This window comes from Sparus aurata, chromosome 4, assembly GCF_900880675.1.
Source record: "Sparus aurata chromosome 4, fSpaAur1.1, whole genome shotgun sequence".
Lineage (NCBI taxonomy): Eukaryota > Metazoa > Chordata > Actinopteri > Spariformes > Sparidae > Sparus > Sparus aurata.
In genome coordinates, this window is record NC_044190.1 from 39,121,812 (window position 1) to 39,142,613 (window position 20,802).

A 20,802-nucleotide genomic window follows, 5' to 3' on the forward strand; every position below is an offset into this window, starting at 1 on the left:
CTCGTCCGAACAAAAAAAAAAAAAAAAAAAAAGAGATTATTCTTGTAACCTAAATACGCGCCGACCTACCTACAGCCTAATAGCGACGGTAAAAATACCTCAAGTGATGCTAAGCACTTTTAAACACGTAGAGGAGGATGCACGAGTACTTTTCTTGAGGAGAATTGCTCCACATTCAGATGAAGTTGACGCTTGGAGCTTTTACGCGCACGAAACGTCCGAAAAACCGACGCGCCGGATTTTAAAGTGTAAAAAAGACAAACAGCCTGCTTACCTTCCTTTTTTAAGGCATTGATGATCGACTTCATTTTCGCTCCTGTGTTACTCCGTCACAGTTGGTGCATCTCACAGGACTCTCAGCCTCTCAGCACCGCGGACAGCGACTCAGCGGAGACGAGCCGCGCCGCGCGCAGCGCACATGATCCCGCTCACGCCTTCCACTACCACCGCCTCCCGGAGCCAGCGCGAGCCCCTCCGCTGACACACACACACACACACACACACACACACACACACACACACACACTTAAGCCCGCCCCTCACACACCTCCCCTCTCTCTCTCCCATGAGGAGACCGAGCTGCACAACTGCGCGGTGGAGTTTCTGTGGAGCATCACTGTGATCCGAGCAGGACTCAGCGTAGCGGCAGGAACAGGAGCAGAGGTGGAGGTAGTAGAAAGGTGGAGCAGAAGGTGTGGTTACCGCTCACCTACAGACTGTTCACAGAGCAGCAGACAGAGGAGATGCTGAATGACTCACAGCTGAAGCGGAATGTCTGTCCAGACTCATTTCACATGCAGTGAAGTCTTGTAAAGGAGCATTACGAGTATTTCTTGGTGAATTGACGTCATCACTGACATCCTGTCTTCACTCAGAGACAGAGGACTGATGAGTTTCATCACATGGTGCAAAAACAATCATCTGAAGATCAATATCAGCCAAACCATCAGCCCGTGCTGCTGCTGTGTGTCTGTCAGTGTGAGTCCTCGTCTGCGTTCACATGTTCAGTGAATAAATCTGATTCTGACAGAACATGAAGACGTTTCAGATCTGAAGTTCAGTCCAGCAGCACTGACGATCTCTACAGCCAGCATCAGCACCACTGAGTCAGGATCCGAACATGTGAAATATGATCACAATCTCTCTCCTGTTCCTGAGTAAAGGTGTTCAATAATGTGTTTCTGAAGAACGTTATGTTCACTCGAGTCCAAGTGGACATTTGTGCCAAAGTCTGCAGAAATCCCCTCTGTTCCTGAGATATTACATTCACAAGAACAGAGCGTACGTCCAACCTGACAACCTGAGGCCTGGCCGTCGCTGTCACCTGTGTGGAGGCAGAATCAAACCTGCAGGACAAACTCTGCAGAGCTGCATCCAAACACTGCTCACCTTGCAAACTGTGGTGGCATCGTAAAGGTCAGAGAAGCAAGCTTGTGACTGGAAGGTCACCAATTAACACAGACCTGCAGGATAAGTCTGGGTGGAGCGAGTTAAAGAGCAGCACCTCCACTGAGAGGCCCGATCACTCCCTGGAGACGGATCAGACGGAGGTGGCAGGTGTGAATGTGGTCGGGGCGTCTCTGAAAAAGAGAGAGGCTTCCTCTGTAAAGCTTCTCCTGGACGACGCCTGGCTGCAGGGAAATCAAATGATGGAGATGGGACTCAGTGAAATCAGTGTCTGATGTCTCTGCATCTTCACAGAGGCCCGTCTCCACCTCAACATCCCGGGTCAGAACCGATACACTGACAGGAGGACGGTGATCCGAGCTGACAGAGCGAGCGACCACAGCTGGATGTTTGTGCAGCGTGAACGAGTTTACAGACTTTAATTTATCGTTTGTGTTTGACGAGAACACCTCACCGACACACTCCCGCTGGTTCTCACTCTAATCCATGTTTTCTCACGTCTTGATGGTTTTCTGTGATGGTTGCTTGATAAATTAGTTTTCATAAGACACCATGAAAATAATCAGTAGGTTAATAATCACATACACATCCACACAAATCACTTTAAAACTGACGCCTGGAGAATCTTCACCAGGTGAGCTCATCTGAGGCTCCAGGTCGACTTTGGATTTATAATTCTAAATACTTGAAATATGGTAAAAATCCTGCAACTGAGAATTTATTAAATATCACATGTTGGTCATTAACAGTTCTGGTGTCTCACAGAGGTTTGAATGTTTCCTCAGACGCTCAGAAAAAAGTATTCTGGAGACAAAATCAGACTAATTTCTTAAAATCGCAATGGGGAAAAACTAAAAAAAGCATCTTAAACTGTTTTAATATCATTTAAAAGCTTCTCCTTTTACAGACTGATGGCAGACTTTGTCATATTTGAAGAGATTAAAAGATAAAATCACACAACTGAGAGTGATTCTCATTTACAGTCGCAGCCGCAGGTGTTTACAGCACAAACCAGATGAATAAAACATGAACAGAACAGAGCGAAATAACAACTGACTGTGCAGATTGGAAACCCCAAGACACACAAAACACACACACACACACACACACGCACACACACACACACACACATACACACACGCACACGCACACGCACACACACACACACACACACACTACAGAGATAAAGATGTGATGTAAACCAAGTGTAAATATAAATTCCATTACACCGAATGTAAAAATGGAAAGTACGTGCGTTCGCTTGACGACAGCGAGATTAAAACGGATCTGTGTAAAGAACAAAACTCAAAGTTACATAAAGTTCATTCAAGAGGAAAATCTGTCGATATTATACAACAGATTGAACTATTCACCTTTCAACCGCGTGTGTTTAAAGAGACGGAGGAACAAACAGACATTATTATTATTATTCATCCACAGAGATGAACACATTATTTTCCAGGATGATTTCTCTTTGTGTTTTGTTGATACGCATAAAATATTTAATTCAAAATTATACGGAGAATTCTTTAACAGGACAAACTGACATCTTCAGTTTTCTGTTTGATCTGAGCGCTCATGCTTCACTGATCTGTGACGATCGTCTGTTAAATTACATTTAAACCTTATTGTATATATCAAACTTCACACTGATGTTACAGAATCAGAATCATTATCGTCTGATCAAAGACAACGTGACCGAGACTTTGAAGAGTTCAGCTGTTTGAAACAACAATATTAAACATATTAGAGTTCAAGTTGAGCTAAAACATGCTGGTCAGGTCGTGTTCGGCTGCCAGCGTATTAAAATGTGATGATGCAGTTTATATATCGTGTATTTAAATATGAGGCACTGTGTGTGACTGTATTTCTTTAAGCATCTTAGTTTAGACGAATGAAGTCGATTCATATTTCTTTAGGTTTGGTCGACGTGAAGATCTTCTTCTTCTGATAACGAACCGCGGGTTCTTCGGATGAAGTCGAGGCTGATGGATATTTTATTCTCTACATCGCTTTCATGACGTCATCTAAACCTCCAAGCCTTGATATCAGCCAGTTGTTGGGAACGACGGAGGATAAAGGGGGTAAAAATGGGATTTAAGCGATGGTGGACGTGTGAGCAGCTCCAAGAAACAAATCTGTGTTGTTGCTAGGCAACTCATGTGTGGGGGGGGAGCTCCATACATCATCACAGCTCCACCACGTGCACACCTGCCTGTCGTGTGATGTAACGTACGTCAATACGACTCCTTCTCTCTGTACTTGTTCTGCTTCCACTGTAATGTCGTGCTCTGCTGTGGTGTGAAGCCATCTGGTTACACACCGTCCCGCCTAATGAAGGCCAGTTAACGCTCGCCGTCTCTATTCCCCCGCTCGCTTTTCTTCCCACCGCCGCCACCAAACACGGTGACACACTGATACAAATTCACCAGGAGCTGACCCCGCTGTGGAGAAACGCACCAGATGGCTCGTGCAAAGCATATGCTGTCATAAAGTATGCAGTAATGTAGTGATGAGAGCAGATTTCCTTCACGGGTGTTTCCATGATGAGCGCTGAGACTTCAAACAAACCAGTCGAATTATGAAATGTGGAGGGAAAAAAACGTACATGCTGATTTGAAGGTTTTACAGGTTGAAATGTCAGTCCACTGATTCTCAAAGATTCAAGATTAACTGAATTGTCGTTATGTAATAAAAGATTGTGGCCTTCTTTCCACAGAGGAGGGAGTGAAGCTGCTCTGTAGTGGAGTGGAACGGCAGCAGATACTTGTGGAGGGTTTGAATCACTCGCTGTGGAGCCTTTCTGTCCTGGGTCGCACACAAAAACAAGAATCTGGCTCCAGAATTGAACCGTCTGCGGTTTCAGTGAGAAGTAGATCCATTTCTGTGCTTTTTCTGCACCAGGGTGGAGATGTGTGCAGACGCTGACAGGTTGTCTTTGACGCTGAATTCCAGGAACCTAAATCTGTTCACCTGCTGCACCTCAGCTGCACTGATGCACACACAGGTTTGTGTCTTTGCCTGCTTTTTCCTAAAATCAGCCACTCGGTCCTGCTGAGGTTGAGCAGCAGATTGTTCTCTACTCATTCTCGTTCTCTCCTGTAATGAACTGAACCTGTTTTGTAACGCTGCAGTTCGATCACCAGGATGTCATGTTTGCATTTGCCGTTTCTGTTAAACCACAGATACATCCGAGCTTGACATTTGTACCGAACGTGTCACATCACGTTCACGCTTCAGAATATGCTCATTAACCAGTTCTCACATTGGGAGGTGGAGGGGATGGAGGTGGTGTTATTACAGCCAACAAGGCTGCTGAACAGCTGACTGCAGCTCAAGTCACACCGCTGGATATTTTTAAGGACAGCTGGGGACATTTTCAGACGTTTTTGTGGCAATAAAACAGGTATTCTTCAGGACAACAGGAAATGTTTCTCAGTGTTTCTGTGGCATGAAATGCAGATGTTTCTTTAAAGACAGCTGGGGACATTTTTTGACGTTTTTTGGCAACAAATCAGCTGTTTTAAGTAAAACTATTTTGTTTTCTGATCCCTAACCAAGTTGCAACATAATGAAACGTTTAGTTTTAAGGTATCTGTGGTTTGCAGAAAAGCACTTAGCTCACATTTATTTTGGTGAGTTGATGGCGGTGTCGTCTGTGCAGGAAAACAAAGGAACACAAGTTCTTTATGGACCGGGCTTTGTGCACAGCGGCGCTGACAGGATGGAGAGTACACAAAGTGTATGCACAGCGTGTCCACATACTTTTGGCCAAACAGAGTATAAGGTGGACGGTGCTCTCTGGAGAACTTTGGACCTTCTGTGTTCTGAATCTTTGTCTAAAAATACGCAGCACAGACGAACATTTCGTACCTGCGATTGTTCTGCAGCGCAATCAGTGATTATAATGTGGTCATGATACACGAGACACCTGTCTGTGAAGGAACGCACCTGATCTGACACACACACACACACACACACGCACACACACACACACACACACACACACACACACAGGCGAGATAACAGGTAATTTTCTGTTGCCACTGAACCATGTTTATCTGTAAATGCAGCTCACACCCACATCATATAGTCGAATCTAATTATAACACCAATCAATACTAATGAGCAGTTTAGCTGATTGTCACCCACAGAACGAGCGCTCCCCTCGGGGCTCTATGCTAATTTCCAGCTCGTGTTCTCGGAATAAATTTACCTTTTCATGAGGACAAGAACACTTTGTATACAAGACTTGTTGCAGCAGCTTAAGATGTGAAAAGAAAACACACAAATGTAGCACATCGTGTGAAATAAATAAATCAGCATCTGTGTGAATTAAGTTCTTCTTCTTCACTGACAGGATGTTGAGATTGTGCGAGTCAATTTGTCCTCCTTCCTGAGGACACGGCTGGCACAATCAGCCAAATATAGCCCAGATTTCAGAGTGTGTGGATATAAGACACAAGAGAAGCCTCGTTTGAGGAGAGAGAACATTTAATAGTGAAGAATAAATGAACTTGAACGTCACTTATTCATATTTAGAGACATAAAAACTATTTCTCTTTGTGGAAGAGAGACAATTCTGAACCTCTTCACTGAGTTTATGTTATTTCTCAAAATCAAGGTGAAATCTTCAAATCATTTAAAGAAATCATCGACGGTCCACAACTTTAAAGATGTTTAAATGTTCTTATTAAGTGAAGATTTGATTCTGTTTTAACATAATTGATGATTCAGTTCTTTAAAATGGAATCAATCACCTCTCAGAAAGTTTATTTTGTTGTCATTTCCTTTCATAAAAAGCAAATGTTGTGATCAAAATATGTAACCTGATTAAATAAATGTTATATATAGATTTTTTTTAGTATTTCCAGTTCAACTGTCTGCAGGAGGAACGTGTTACACACTGACAGAGCTGCAGACTGCTGCCACATATAGTTAGAAACACTTGGACAGACCTCAGCGACAGCAGCTCCTGCCAAAACCAATCAAAGCCTCAGAGTTCAGCAGGTGGAGGGAAAATGAGCCAACACATTTTAACTATTAGCGTTTCTAAACAAGAGAAGAAGAGATGGAGAGGGCGACTCTGTGGATGTAAATGCCAAACGCCCCCCCGCCAAACGTTTTCCTGCAGAGAGACGGTCTCCTGCAGGCAGCGGTGACAGCGTCCGCCACAGCTGAGTCACGCAGGGAAGTCTGACCGGGTGCATGAATAACGGCCATTAACAATCACCTTTAGACCGAACTGTGACCGTCTGCACACGTTTTAATAGTACTACATTACAGGAGACCAAAAGAAAACAAGATGCAAAGAAAAATATGTTTTTACTGCAACTTGCTGTGATTTAAAACTCTGAAGATACAAAAACGGATTCAATTAAAGCCTGAAGAAGGATGAACAGGTTGGTGTGTTTACTGGGGAAACAGACAGAACCAGAGCTTCACTTTGAGTTCACAGTTCGAGTCAAGCGTAGAAAAACATAACTAACGAGAGCAACCAATCAGAAGAGGAGAAGGGCAGGTCGTCCAATCAAACAGCTTAAAGGGACAGTGTGTAATATATCAAGTATTTAGCGCCATCTAGCTGTGAGGTTCTACATTGCAACACTCCTTTGCTCACCCCTCCCGTTCTGAAGACGTTGGAGACGTTCCAGAAGCTACGGTGGCCCTGACGGACAAGAAACTCATTTTCAAAATATGGACTCTTTCCCAACAGCGTCGAGTATTTCTACTGATTCAAGTAATGAGGTAAAGATGTAGTTAGTTATTGTTACTGTTAGTGACGAGCGCTTTCGCTGAGCTCCCTCTCAGTTTCGCAGTCAAGCTAGCTCTGAGCAAAAACGTGTTTAGCCTTACTACGTAGTACCACGTGGTGCTTTGTGTCCCTCTCGGGACTCCATAGAGCTCGCCCGTGCTGTGTATATTCAGATAGGTAATTCTTCCCTCAGGAGGATAAGTCAGATTGTTGGCAGAGGTAATTGTACACCAATGAGGACTTACTTATGAACGAAGGCGTTGATTTGAGTTAATAAATTACTTCAATCGTTACACACTGTCCCTTTAAAGATAAACACCGCCGACCCAACAAACGTGTTGCAGCAAACTGTCGTATCAGAGGAATTAAACTATGTCCAAACAAGATATTTTACATTTAAACTGGATCATATTTTATAGAATAGTTGGACAATTTTTGAACATGAAAGTTGGATTAAAAGATCAACAACAGTCTTGTATGTAAAGTAAAGAGTTTAGGACAGTTTAGAAACAAACTGATTGTGAAATGTTGTTTGGACTTGAAGCACCTGAAGTCGTTGAAGAGTTACTACAGCAGACATTTTAAATAAAGATTACTGGATTCAAATGAAATGAGCAGAAAAGACTCAAATTGGAGGTTCGCTGCCTTTTAACCACCAGCTCACACTGAGTGAGTGTAAAAATAAACCCTGATGCATAAACATGGCGTCCCTCCTGCCCTGCGTGACTTTCCTCCGGCTGACAGGTAGACGTCTGCTCTCCTGCAGCACATCCCGCTGCGTGTCAGCAGCTCCGGATTTTTTGGAAGGATTTTGAAAGTCATTTCTCGCGGCTCCTGCAGGGATCGGCTCGTGTTCAGGTGCAGTTCAGAACCGACTCCAGCTTCAAGGAAAAATATAGAGAACGGCTAAACTGTAAATCCTGCACAAATACTGGGAACAGAAGAGTGTGAAAGTGGTTAATGTGTGTGTGAACGTGTGAATGTGTCCCGTGCGTGTGAGACATTGTGTGCTTGTGTGTGTGTGTAAGTATGAAAGTGTGTGTTTGGTCAATACATACTCTCTGTCGGATTATCACACTCTGGCAGCGGGCGGTCTAATACGCCCATCTGTCAATCATTCTTACCCAGGCTTACTGCTGTAGGAGAGGACAAATACAAGACGTATCTCCTGCAGACATCCCCATCCATTTTACTGTGTGTGTGTGTGTGTGTGTGTGTGTGTGTGTGTGTGTGACAGCTGTAATGAAACTACTTTTGCAGGAGCATATTCAGAATTATCTCCCTGCTGTATTAGTAGTTAAATGTTTGTTTCTCTTCACTGCCGCTAATGAAAGTCTGAATCTAAAAACAGAAATGTGTTGGAATTAATGGGAAAGATGGAGAGACGTCTGTGGATGTGTAAATGTGTTATTATGTGTATATTGTACAGTTAGCAGCGCAATTTATTTACAGATATTTGTTATGGTGTAAAACTGAGTTATGATCTATTAAATAAATATTACATCAGACTATAATGACTTTACAGGTTGGTTACAAGTGAAAGAGGAAGGAAGGAACATCTTTCTGTGATATTCTCTCATTCGTTGTTTGGATGCTGTGTGGAAACTGGTGACTGTGCAGCTCATTAACATCTGAATCACGTGACTTTTACACATTAATTGATTTAGACCTCGTCCACACGTACCAAAACGATCTTTTTTTCCTCCGTCTTCCTCGGCATCGTTTCAAGAATACTTGCGTCCACATGGATCCATTGTAAACGACTCAACACGCTGTAGTTCATATTCCAGCCTATAGGGGGCGCTTCAAATTCACCAAAAACACAGAAGAAGAGATGGAGCATGTGCATAAAGTTTGAGCGCTGTAAACAAACAGACCGCAGAGGGAGAAACACAACAAGAAGAAGATGAAATAGCTCGTGGTTGTCCATAATCCTTTTTCGCTCAGCGTCGCGGCAGAGCAGCAGAAGATTTTGTCTTAGTAACTCTGAGAGGCTCAATATGTTCTGCAGCACCAACACGAGCATGAAGTCCGCCATTGATGTTGTTGTTATGAGACGTCGCGGGGTTCAGAGGTGGAAGGCTCGAGGTCGAGGGGCGGGGCGACGGCATCATCGATACGCAAAGTATGTGGATTCGCCGTCCACACGAGAGCACAAGGCGGCTTTTCAAATGTTTCCACTCTGAGACCAGGTTTCAAAAAAGTGTGTTTGCAGGATCCATGTGGACAATCGGCCAAAACGATGCAGAACATGTGCGTTTACAGACAAAATGTTTCTATGTGGATGAACCCTGAAAATAAGTTATTTACACCTTTTTTAAGCCAAATTCTTCACCGTAGCTGCTAAACTCAAAGCGTTAGCGCGCACTCTGTCTGAAGTGTGTGCACGAGCTCGACCCCCCGCTGAGGGATGTTAATAACTTACTTTCAAATCAATTCGGGGCGACTGAGGACTGGACGAGCTGTATGGAGCCATTTGATGTTTTTGCTCCCAGCTTCTTCAGGTGTTCAGGAGAATGCTCCAAAGCTGTTTTGCTGTGAAGCTCCAGAAATGTTTTGTGGATAAAAAAACTTCGATCTGCACGAGCCTGAGTAGATAATGACTACAAAGTGTTCCTTTAATGTTCTTAGATCATGACTGATACACAGACCGGCCTCATTGGCTTATAACAAATATACTGTATCACCTTTGGCATCAACAGTATACGTACCTGCAGGTATGCAGTTATATATTAATTTATACGTAACAGAATTGATCCAAAGTGCTTCACAGTGCAAAGAGGACAAGAAAAAAAAGATGGAGAAGACAAGAAAAGTAAAAGTAAAAATAAAAAGTAACTCTACACCCACATTCAGGCTCTTTGATGCTTATTGAGAGAGAAGCATGCTCACAACAGGCCGATATCATGTTTACTCTGATGGGACTCTGATTAAATATCTTTTGTACCAAACTTCAAGGCAAATCATCCAATATTAGTTGAGACGTTACATCCGGTTTGGAAATGTTTCGGGACGTTATGAGTCACAGAACAATCAGTTCTGGGTTCAGAGACGGACAGAAGACGGTGGAGTTTCATCAGGACCCTCGTTACAACGTTCTGTACAGAGAAGAAGAGTGATGCCAAAACAGAAAGAGCCGCAGTAATCAAAGTGGGAGTCGTGGCATGGATTAGTTTCTCAGGGTCAGAGGCAGCAACAACAGTGTTAAATGAAAAATATACATATCTGTTGAGGCACATCTTCGTGCCAGACGAGGGCGGAAAATAAAGTAGTAGAAATTGGATTCGATCGACTCAAACTACTCAGAAAAAATGACTTGGAAAAAATAAGATATTAACCTCAAACATCCAGCGTGAGTAAGTTGAATTACTGCCAGTAATAATAATATTAACAACAATAATAATGATGATTATAGTGACACTAACTGGTCTGCAGTAGAACAATCCTCAACTTCTGCATTTTGCCCTATTTTCTGTCCATGCACGGCCCTGTAATGACGATAAAATGCAGTATATAGGTCACACACACACACACACACACACACACACACACACACACACACACACACCTACGTCAGGCTACATATATGGCCGTCGTTGCCCTCTGAGCAGCCTTCCTTTCTCCTTCACCGGTCACATTGTGTCCTGTTTCACAGCTTTGTCCGACTTTGTCTCTGAGCGTGAAATGAAGGCAGAACTGAATTCTCCGTGTTCAAGAAACTGGAAGTGAAGTTAGAATAATCATCCGCTCTCTCTGAGTTAACTCACACGAAACAACTAGCTGACTGATTAAAAACCTCAGAGCCTCATCATAAAACATCTCCGGAGCTCGTCGGTTTGTTTAACCTGCGTTCATCAGGTATCAACACTGAATCTAATATTCTAACACGCTGTCCCGTCAGATGTGACAGACAGATTATTTCTTGCACCTTCTGTTGATGGAAAACAAAATCTGAATGTTTGATTTGAATAACTCTCCCTGCGGGCTGATCAATAAGCACATGCAGTAAACTGTGGATGATCACGGCTGCAGACATCTGCATCTGTGATCCGACGCCTTCTGTTCCTGCACAGACATGTTTATATCTCTAACTCACATACAAGATGCACAGACACGAAGATATACTGAGAGCGTTTGGTGCCTGAATCCATTGTTCCTACTACAACAATCGAGATCAATGTGGGATTGATCCTGTTGTGTTAGACACAATGCAAAGGGCTGCATTTACACATTATAGGGATCTTATGTGATGTGTGTCAATGAGACAGCTTCATTAAACACATTTAAGTCAGAATGTGCACATGAACAATATAAAGAGAAGCAGTGCGAGTATCAAACAGAGCTGCTAGTAATGATTTTCTTCATTAACGACCTGATATCACAACAAACTGTCACAGAGTCTCAATCCACAGTCCAGCTACCAACAACAAACATGCAACTTTCAAAATAAAAGCACCAAAACTACTTGGGTAGTTCCGTCTTCTTCCTGTGGCTGGGACAGTGGACTGTCTGACACACCAGGCTGACGGTCGGATGTCAGATCACTCGGATCTCGTCTACAAACTGCAGAGAACTCAGCTGTTCTGCTTTCAACCAGAACTAAGAAGTGCAAACACATCACATCTGTTTTACACCACTGGCCCTGGTCTGTTATAGAATTCAATATAAGACCTTTTTGATTAATTCTAAAGTAAATTCTTATTCTTATAAACCTGTGTGCACTGGTCCATCTCTCCCAGAGTCCAGACTGGAAACTAAAAGGGACAGAGCTTTTCCTATCCGGGCCCCGAGGCTCTGGAACGACCCGGTCCAGGACACCAAGCTGTCCGAGGCTGTGAAGATACAGATTTTAACCTTTAATTTTCCTGCGTCTTCAGTTAATTTCCTTAAATTGTTCTGATATTTCATTTCCCTCCATCTATGTGAAGCTTTTTGTACCTTTGTTTTAAGGCTTTAACTGTAGGAGCCATGATTACACTCATTATTCACACCTCCACCTTTCATAACAATATAAATGATGAAAAACACTAATAAACACACCTGCAGGACAGACCAGTGCAGAGGGACGGACAGATACTGTGCATCATATTTCAAAATTAAACTGCAGTTTTATTTGTGTCTGGAGGTCGAACCCGACCAGCACCGACCTCCACGACGTACTGAAACATAAAAAGAATGACGTGATGAGGCAGAAGATCTGTGTGGCTGAACTGTTACATCATCTGTACAGAGTCAGCACGAGGAACTGTGAAAGCCACGAGGCTTATGGTGTTTATACCACACACACACACACACACACACACACACACACACACACACACACACACACACACACACACACGGTCGGTACATTAAAACACACTAAAGCTGCATATAACCAGCAAGAGGCTCGACACGACACAAGCTGTCTCTGGTGAGAAGGGTTGGGTGTGTGTGTGTGTGTGTGTGTGTGTGTGTGTGTGTGTGTTTAAGGTGGGGCAGTGAGTCGATGAGCTCGGGTGGAGGGTGGAGGGCTGATGGGAGTGTCGGGGGAGGGTGTAGGAGGGGTGGGGGGGGCACCAGCACCAACCTTTGCAGCAGGCTGAACCCATGGTGGCCAATCGAGAATCCAGAAGTAAAGATGTCCCATCCCCAAATCCACCGTCCCACCGGCCCACAGGGGACGGACACGGAACAAAGATGTCCGACTACGACGGGACGAAACCCGACTGACTACCTGATCACCTGTGGCTAACCTCAGCCGCCACTCGGAGCTGCGGCCCAGCACTCAGGGTTTGGGGTTGAAATGTTGTGAATGGAGGCAGGATGGAGGTGGGGGGGGAGGTGGGGGGGGTGTAGCGGGTGTGGACAGGAACAAGGCTTTTTGGGGTAATCCTTCACCGCCACCACGTTCACCAGGTCGCCTCCGTGTGAGGCTGCTCGCTGGTGGGTGGCGTCCACGAGAGAGAGCACAACAACTGCAGGATTACATCTTTAGATTAGATTAGATTTCTCTCTCTCTCCATTCATTCCCCCCTCAATCTTTCTCTGCCCTCCTTTTATATATTCATTTGTTTGTTCATCTTTTCTCATTTTCTCTGTGGCCTCGTAATCCCCGATCTGTCTCTGTGCACCATGAACTGCTGTAAAGGCCCGAGTCAGCGCTGGAGTAAACCTCCGCGTTCACGTCAGCTGACTGTTTTCCAGTCCACATTCGTTCCCCTCCACCGAGAGAACGGTGGTTGATTTTTAACGTAAATGGAAGCTGATCTGTGGTCGTCTGCACGGCGTCGAAGCTGAAACTGTGTCTCTGTCAGGTGTTAAATCGGAGCTGAATCTGCTGCCACCACCAATCTGTCTCTCCAGAATTAATAAAATGAGTAAGAGGCAACTAAGCAACGAATGCAATAAATAGCAGGACGTGGAATTTGTTCAAAAGTCTTTTTTCTTTTTTCATTTTTGTATGTTCGTGAGAAATCTTTCTCGTCTTCTCACCTCCCTCTCGTTCCTCTCACACACACAGACTCTCATACAGTAAATATATACCGGCTCCGTCCTGCAGTCTGATGTGCTCTTTAACTAAAGTAACCTCTTAACGAGCAGCGGACAAAACACAGCCTGAGAGGGTCATTAGTTTATCCTGGATTGTGCGCTTGAATCCTCACTCAAGCTTAACAGTCTATATATTATTTATTATCTAAAAGCACGAAGCCTCCGAATTATATTTGTGCAAACTAACAGAGATCCCAGCAGGACTGCAGCAAAAACAAAACGGTCAATCTTATGTGTTACTGACGTCAAAATCTAAACCTTGGTGACATATTGAGTTGAGCTGTTTTCCTACATCGTCCCAAATGTTTCCAACAATGTTCGAAGCAGAAAAATCCACAAGTTTGATCTCCAGGAGACATTCAGAGAAAGAGAGGAAGGAAGTTGGAGAATGAGACGAAACATAACGTGGATAAAAAGGATAACGTGATTCATGATTACCTCGTCTGTGCACAACTGAGTAACAAGGGAGTGTGTGTCATTCAGGTGAACCTCTGACTACTCTCAGCACTCAGTAGAGACTCTGGTTCTGGTTCTGGTTCTCTCCTCCTGATCACTGCTGCAGTCAGGCTGATCGACAGGAGTGAAGAGAAATCACCTTTTTAATCCCACAAGTTACAAAGTCATCTCTGAGTTCTGCTCCCGTCGGATCAGAGCAGAACCTGATGTGACTCCGGGCAGTGGCGAAGAGAAGGGCACTTTAGCGCGCGTTTTGGCTCCCAAGAGGGCACTTTAGTGCGCGTTTTGGCTCCCAAGAGGGCAGTTTATCATGTTTTAACCAGCCAAGGAGGCAGTTTAGTGTGTTTTGCCAACCAAGAGGGCACTTTGGCATGCTTTTTGGCCTCCCAGGAGGGCACTTTAGCACACGTTTTGGCTCCCAAGAGGGCACTTTAGAGCACGTTTTGGCTCCCAAGAGGGCACTTTAGAACACGTTTTGGCTCCCAGGAGGGCACTTTAAGAACACGTTTTGGCTCCCAAGAGGGCACTTTAGCACATGTTTTGGCTCCCAAGAGGGCACTTTAGCACATGTTTTGGCTCCCAATGGGCACTTTAGAACATGTTTTGGATCCCAAGAGGGCACTTTAGCACACGTTTTGGCTCCCAGGAGGGCACTTTAGTGCGCGTTTTTCAACAATTGAGCCACGAGGGGGGTGACTGCCCCCCCTGCCCCCCCCTTGTGCACATCACTGACTCCAGGTGTTTATCCTCCAGAACCGGTCGGCTCTGAGCAGGCCCACCCGGCCGGCCCGACACTCAGCAAACATCTTTTGTTTTCTCTCATCCAAAACAGAAAACAAAGAGCTAAGCAGCAAGGGCTCATGGGAGTTGTTGTCTTCATTGCTAAAGACACGATAAATGAAAAGCGATGTGATGTCACTCAGGCAGAAATGTTCACTGACGAGTTAATGTGTTAAAGTTTTATCATGTTCTGTTTGGTCACATTTGACGTCTTCTTCCTCTCTGACAGAAACGTTCTGTTACCTTGAACTGATTTGAACACTGTTGGAAACATCTGGGATCATGTCAGTACACAAGTCAGCAGAATAAATATCAGCGGTCCGGTCGGTTTGAGACAAAAAGGACTTATTTAAGCCTGAAATCTTTTTTTCCCAAAGCCTCCACAACATGCACGAAACTGAACATTATGTTGAGTAAAAAACAATCCGACTGAATGAGAGAACTGTTAAATCCATCTGCAGACAAATCCTTTCACGCAGACCAGCCGACACCTCTGGAAACCGACCAATCGGTGCGCTCCCACTGGCTGAGGCATTGATCATTTCTCTCGGTCTAATCGGCCCGGGATTGTCCCGGTGTAAACATAAACTTTCATCCTCTTGGCAACGCTCTCGTAATCCCGCGGAGGGGATTATACCGGGAGGTCGTTTAGGAGGATCAAACCACGGGAGGATTTGAAATATATCCTGAGTGAGATTCAGGAAAACTCGCTGGGCGGCTGAAGAATAGGTGAGGGATGAACGGTGGATGCAGGAGAAGAAAAGAAGAGCTGCTGCTTTGCTTCTTACCTATATCTTTCTCTTTGTGGTTCTTGATGAGTTCTGCGAGCTCAAAGTTCCCGGCGATGATGGCGACCTGGAGAGAGAAGAGACGAGCAGAGAGACAGAGAAGGAAGAAACAAAGAGACACAGTTCATGTTTGCATCAAAAATCCAAAGCAGAGCAGGACATGTTTCACACAAGTGGTTCTTGTTTATTATTCTGAATAACAGATCAATAAATGCACCATACATCATCCTTCTGCATGAAAGCAAAGCTCTCTCCCACAGAATGAAAGTAAATACAGATGATTGTATAAACAGGGAAGTCGTTTCCCTTCAGAAAGAAAAAAGCAAGACAAAGAAGAAAAAGCTTCTTAATCGCTGAACTTTTCACCTCTGCCAACTTAGAATATCCACTCCTCGGTGATTTAATCATCCGTAGCAGGGAGTCGAGTAATCTACGACACACGTGTACGAGTCAAGATTCACACATGACGCGGCGGCGTGCACGAGAGCGCACATGCAAAGTCACGTGTTGATGTGACGGCGACAGAGTTGAAGACGGACGGATGGACGGCGGCGATGTTCCATCATTCATCGGTCAACACAAGAAGAAAATAATAATCCAGTGTTTTCAACAAATAACTGATGGAACTCGTCATGAAACACGACAAACATTCAGTTTTGTTTATTCTTGTTTAACTCTTTGTTATAATGAAGCTGGTTCCAGTTGGACAGCTCTGAGTTTTTTGTTGTGAAATCATGGAAAGCTTTAATCAACCCGGTCACACATCTCATAACCTGAGAGGAGTTAACGTACACCGGACCTGATCGAGAACAAACACTTCTATGGAGTAAACTCAGCATCCTCCTTTAAAACCCACTTCAGACGGTATATTTATTTATCTATTTTTTACTTCTTATCTTGTTCCTAAGAAATGTTGTTTTTTTGTCTCATTCTCAGCTCGTTAAGTTAGTGTCAGTATTTGATGAGTCGGTAATGAGACTCATAAATCAACTTTTCTTAAACCTTTACATTTGGAGTCTTGTTTGTGTCATTACATGATTTTACCGTAAATCGTTTTGTTTTTGAGGTGTTTACTGTACGAATGAAGCTATTAATCATCTTTCATTTCAAAATTAAAGTGAGTGAAGACTGAGATGGAAACGACTGTAAAGTCTGAGACAACACAGAATCAGTTTAAACGTGAATACATAAATACGACTTTAGTGAATCTTTGCTGAGACGTTTTCACTCGGTTGTGTTTTTTATATTTTGTCTGTTTTGTTTACATTTATAAAGCAGGATAATATTCTCACAGTAATCCAGAGAGGCTTGATTCAAAGCGTCTCTTGTTTTTTCTTTATTATGTGCAGAGATGTTTTGTTTTTCTGGCCTCTTAATCTAACGTTGAGTGTTTTAATGATTTAAATATGTCAGCTCTTCGGAGGATGCCCTCGCTGTATAGAAAGTGTTTCTCCGTATTATATAATCTAATTCATTATTTATTTGCTTTAACTTAGCCGGCGAGCTGAAATAATTCCCGTTGTGTAACTGCTAACGTTCCCGGACAGACGTTATGTTTTACTGTGAATATGAGAAAAGATCTGATTAATTATACATCTCTGGACAAATGCCAAAACATAATCTAAAGATGAAAACAATTCTGTATAAGGAGGTCGATGCTGAATATAATATTAATGATGTTTTCACTGAAGATAAGAACTGTTGTGTTTATTAAACATTGGGATGAGACGGATGGAGCAGCTCCAGGTTTTAGTGTCCACTGTAGGGACGGGGAGACGAGGGGTATTCAGTTAGTTTTAATCTCCGATCTTAAAGCTTGAAGCCTTTAAATTCATCCAAGAACAACAACATGAGGTGTGACTGAAGGTCCTAAAGAAAGCTTATTTGTGGAGCCTGAATTATCATTTTTATTGTTGCTATTATAATATTTCTAACGCAGGATGAACTTCCAATCTCAAAAAAGTCAAAATGAAAATCCTCCGACAGTAAACAAGAGTTTCTGTTATTGATTATCTCGTTAAAGGAATCTTTGAAGGCAGTTTTGTTGCATCTTTGGCTCCAGATATTATATTCTGGCCTCTTGTTGTCAGTAAAATAAAAAAAAACAACCTAACTCTCTGGATTTTGTGTCTTAATTTTGCAGAACTGAGATTGTATTCATGTGGCCACATCACACACACAGCCGTCTGTTCTGTGTGTGTCCACCAGGGGGCAGTAGAGGGGTTTCCTCCCGCGCTGGCTGGAGGGGTTGTTACACCGTCAGTGACCCAGATCACACCGCATGTTGTCATGTCGCTGCTTACAGTCGGTTCTGCACGGTTACAGTCCAACTCAAGTCAGAATGATCCGAGTGAAAACAGCTCATCTTCCTCTGATGTGCTGCACACACACACACACACACACACACACACACACAGGCGCGTGCACACACACCTCCAGGGAACCCCGGCAGGATTATATAAGCCTGCCTGCTCTGATTCCTGGAGAACAAACATTCAGGAGGAAGAGCGATGGAGCTGATGGAGAGCAGGTGTATTATTAAAGCGGAGTTGGCTGGAGTAGTAACACTCTGCTCCTCCTCCCTCCACACTTGACCTTTCCTCCATATAAATAAAAGCGCAGCGTTCCTGAGGAACAGCACCGGGGAGCCGCTAACGAAGATGTTATGCACAAGTACTCATCCTCTTGAATTTTTCAACAGGCTGCATTAATATACAGAGTATCCCACATTTCCCTGCTTACTTTGAACTAAACAGTGAGTCCATCAGCGTAACGCTGCGCTGCTTCTTCTTCATGTGATGTTTCCTGTGAGTGAGAGGGAGGAGGGGACGGATCATCTCCCACTCGCTCTGACCTCCTCCCACAGTGCACGTGTGACACATCTACGACCGGCGACCGTCCCAGAGGAGCACTGATCCCAGTTCAGCCTCACTGGATGTGATGGAGCGAGACGTCAGGAGGAAGCGACAGTTGTCATTTCAGAACTGACTGTAATGGTGACGTAACAGTTTGCTTTACAACACTATCAGAACTTACACTCTGTATTATTTGTGTATTGGACCCTTCTGGTGCCGTAACAGTGAATTTAATACACGCTGAGTTTGTTACAGCCGACCTGTGGATCAGCACCAGTCTGGTGTCTTGTTCCGACTTGGTGACGCTAAGAGGCTAAATTAGATTTTAAGAGGTTTACACTGAACAATTTAACATCATTCCAGTGGCTTTATATCCATAAACAGAACCTGCTTTGTACTGAACTCCACCAGTTTTACACATTAAAGAGGAAAATGTAAGAATTTCTGTTGTAAACTGAAAAATTTACTAAAATTATTAACAGTTTCGAGTTTCGAGTTTTTTAAAGTATGACATCGAAGTACTGAGTTGGGGAGATGACTACTGAAGTTAGCGTGATAACCAGCGAGTCCGGCCCGGTCCGGTCCAGTCCGGTCCGGTCCACAGCTCCTGTGCTAGCAGCGTATTCACCAGCTAACTGCTAACTGAGCTAACTAGCTAAGGGTGGCTAAAGCTAGCAGCAGATGTGTTTCTAATAAGAATTTGACAGGCGGCCAAATCTTACGTAGTGCACCTTTAAAGTGTGTAGCGGTACAAGGTATTTTCTGTCACAGTGATGTCACTCAGTGGCTATGTATGTTGCATTGTGGGTAACGTAGGCGGCAGTAGACAAAATCCAGGCTGAGAGAGTCGTTAGTTTAGAATAAAAGATCAAAATCAACCAGAGACATCGCCCGCGTTACTCCACACACTCATCCTACTTTTCAGAACTTGGAGACTACATTACCCATAATGCCATTAAGTGACATTATTAGAGGCAGTTTATCAGATAACATGCAGCTTCTTCTGGAGCCACAAAAGCGTTGCCCTTTAAGCACACTGAGTTGACTTGTAGTAAATAATAACTGCCATCGTCATCAAACTACCGCCTGTTTAATGTCCACGCCTCCAGTTTGTAGCTCTGCTGGTTTCAAAAGGAAGTCCGACTGTATGTAAGCTTATGAGAAAATGACCGGACTTTTGACTTGATTTGATGTTTCAGTAAATAGTCTCATGGCTTTTAAAAGGCAGTGATTGGCCCAAGAATGAAAGTAATCTTGTTTCCTTGTTAGTGACGAATCAAAAGAAGAATAGAGACACAGTGTTGCTGTGTTACAACACTTAGTGAGACAAAAGTCTGCCGATACAGACACTTCATGTCGAGGACCACTTGTGCAGCTGTTGGATGTACATCAGTTCAGTTTGTGTTGAGTGTCACGTCGTCTCTGCAGGAGGATCCTGACACGTACGACTGGTGGCTGTTTCACTACAACACCTCAGTTTCTGTCTGTATCGTCCTCTGGAGGAGCCTCCCTCGGTTCAACAGCGGCGGACAGGAAGTGATGATCTCCAGATGAAGCCACGCCGCTGCTGAGTGAGGCGTTCACTGAGACCTTTGGGTGCAGGATTTTTAATCAAGCATCTCGGCAGCGGCGCGTGCTGATCATCCAATCTCGTTATATATCGTTTGACTTCTCCTCGCCTCTCTGCGCTGATCGCTCAGTGGCCCAGTTGTGCTTTTCCTTCCAGGCGCTCAGAGGAATCCAGAGTAGAGGCGAGGTCACGCAGGGCAGCAGGGGGCGCCGACAACTCTCACTTTAATTAATGAGCTGACATAAAACAATGTAACCAATAAGAAACAGGAAACGGCGTCCTAATTTATCCCTTATTATCATTCAACCGCCCACCACCATCACCGCCCCCGCATCAGTTCTCTCCCATCTCCCGTGGTTGTCATGGAGACAAATGGTTGTGTATAACACAAAGGAGGAGGGGGACACACACACACACACACACACACACACACTCGCATCCCACATCAGCACAGGCAACAAGTGTGCCTGATCAAAAGACAGGGACGATCAATCAACGATCAATAAAGACAAGAAAAGAACCAAAGAGACAGAGCTGCCTGAAATACAACACAAACTTTATTAAATACTAATCAGACTCCAGTTAGTTTTCCATCTGTAGGTTAATAAATAAAGTTATACTAAAGATCACGTTTCCATAACAGATCAATAAATTATTGAA

The 20,802-nt window shown here is 43.9% G+C and overlaps 1 protein-coding gene across 8 annotated transcripts in view; it reads right to left on the minus strand.

Moving 5' to 3' along the window:
• Positions 1-20,802, minus strand: part of shank2b (SH3 and multiple ankyrin repeat domains 2b) — a 215,086-nt gene that overhangs the window by 92,374 nt on the left and 101,910 nt on the right. For all 8 annotated transcript variants that reach the window (XM_030414028.1, XM_030414027.1, XM_030414026.1 and 5 more), the window contains exon 10: positions 15,718-15,784. In XM_030414028.1, the coding sequence (XP_030269888.1) occupies positions 15,718-15,784 (67 nt within the window). The remainder of the gene's footprint in view (positions 1-15,717; positions 15,785-20,802) is intronic.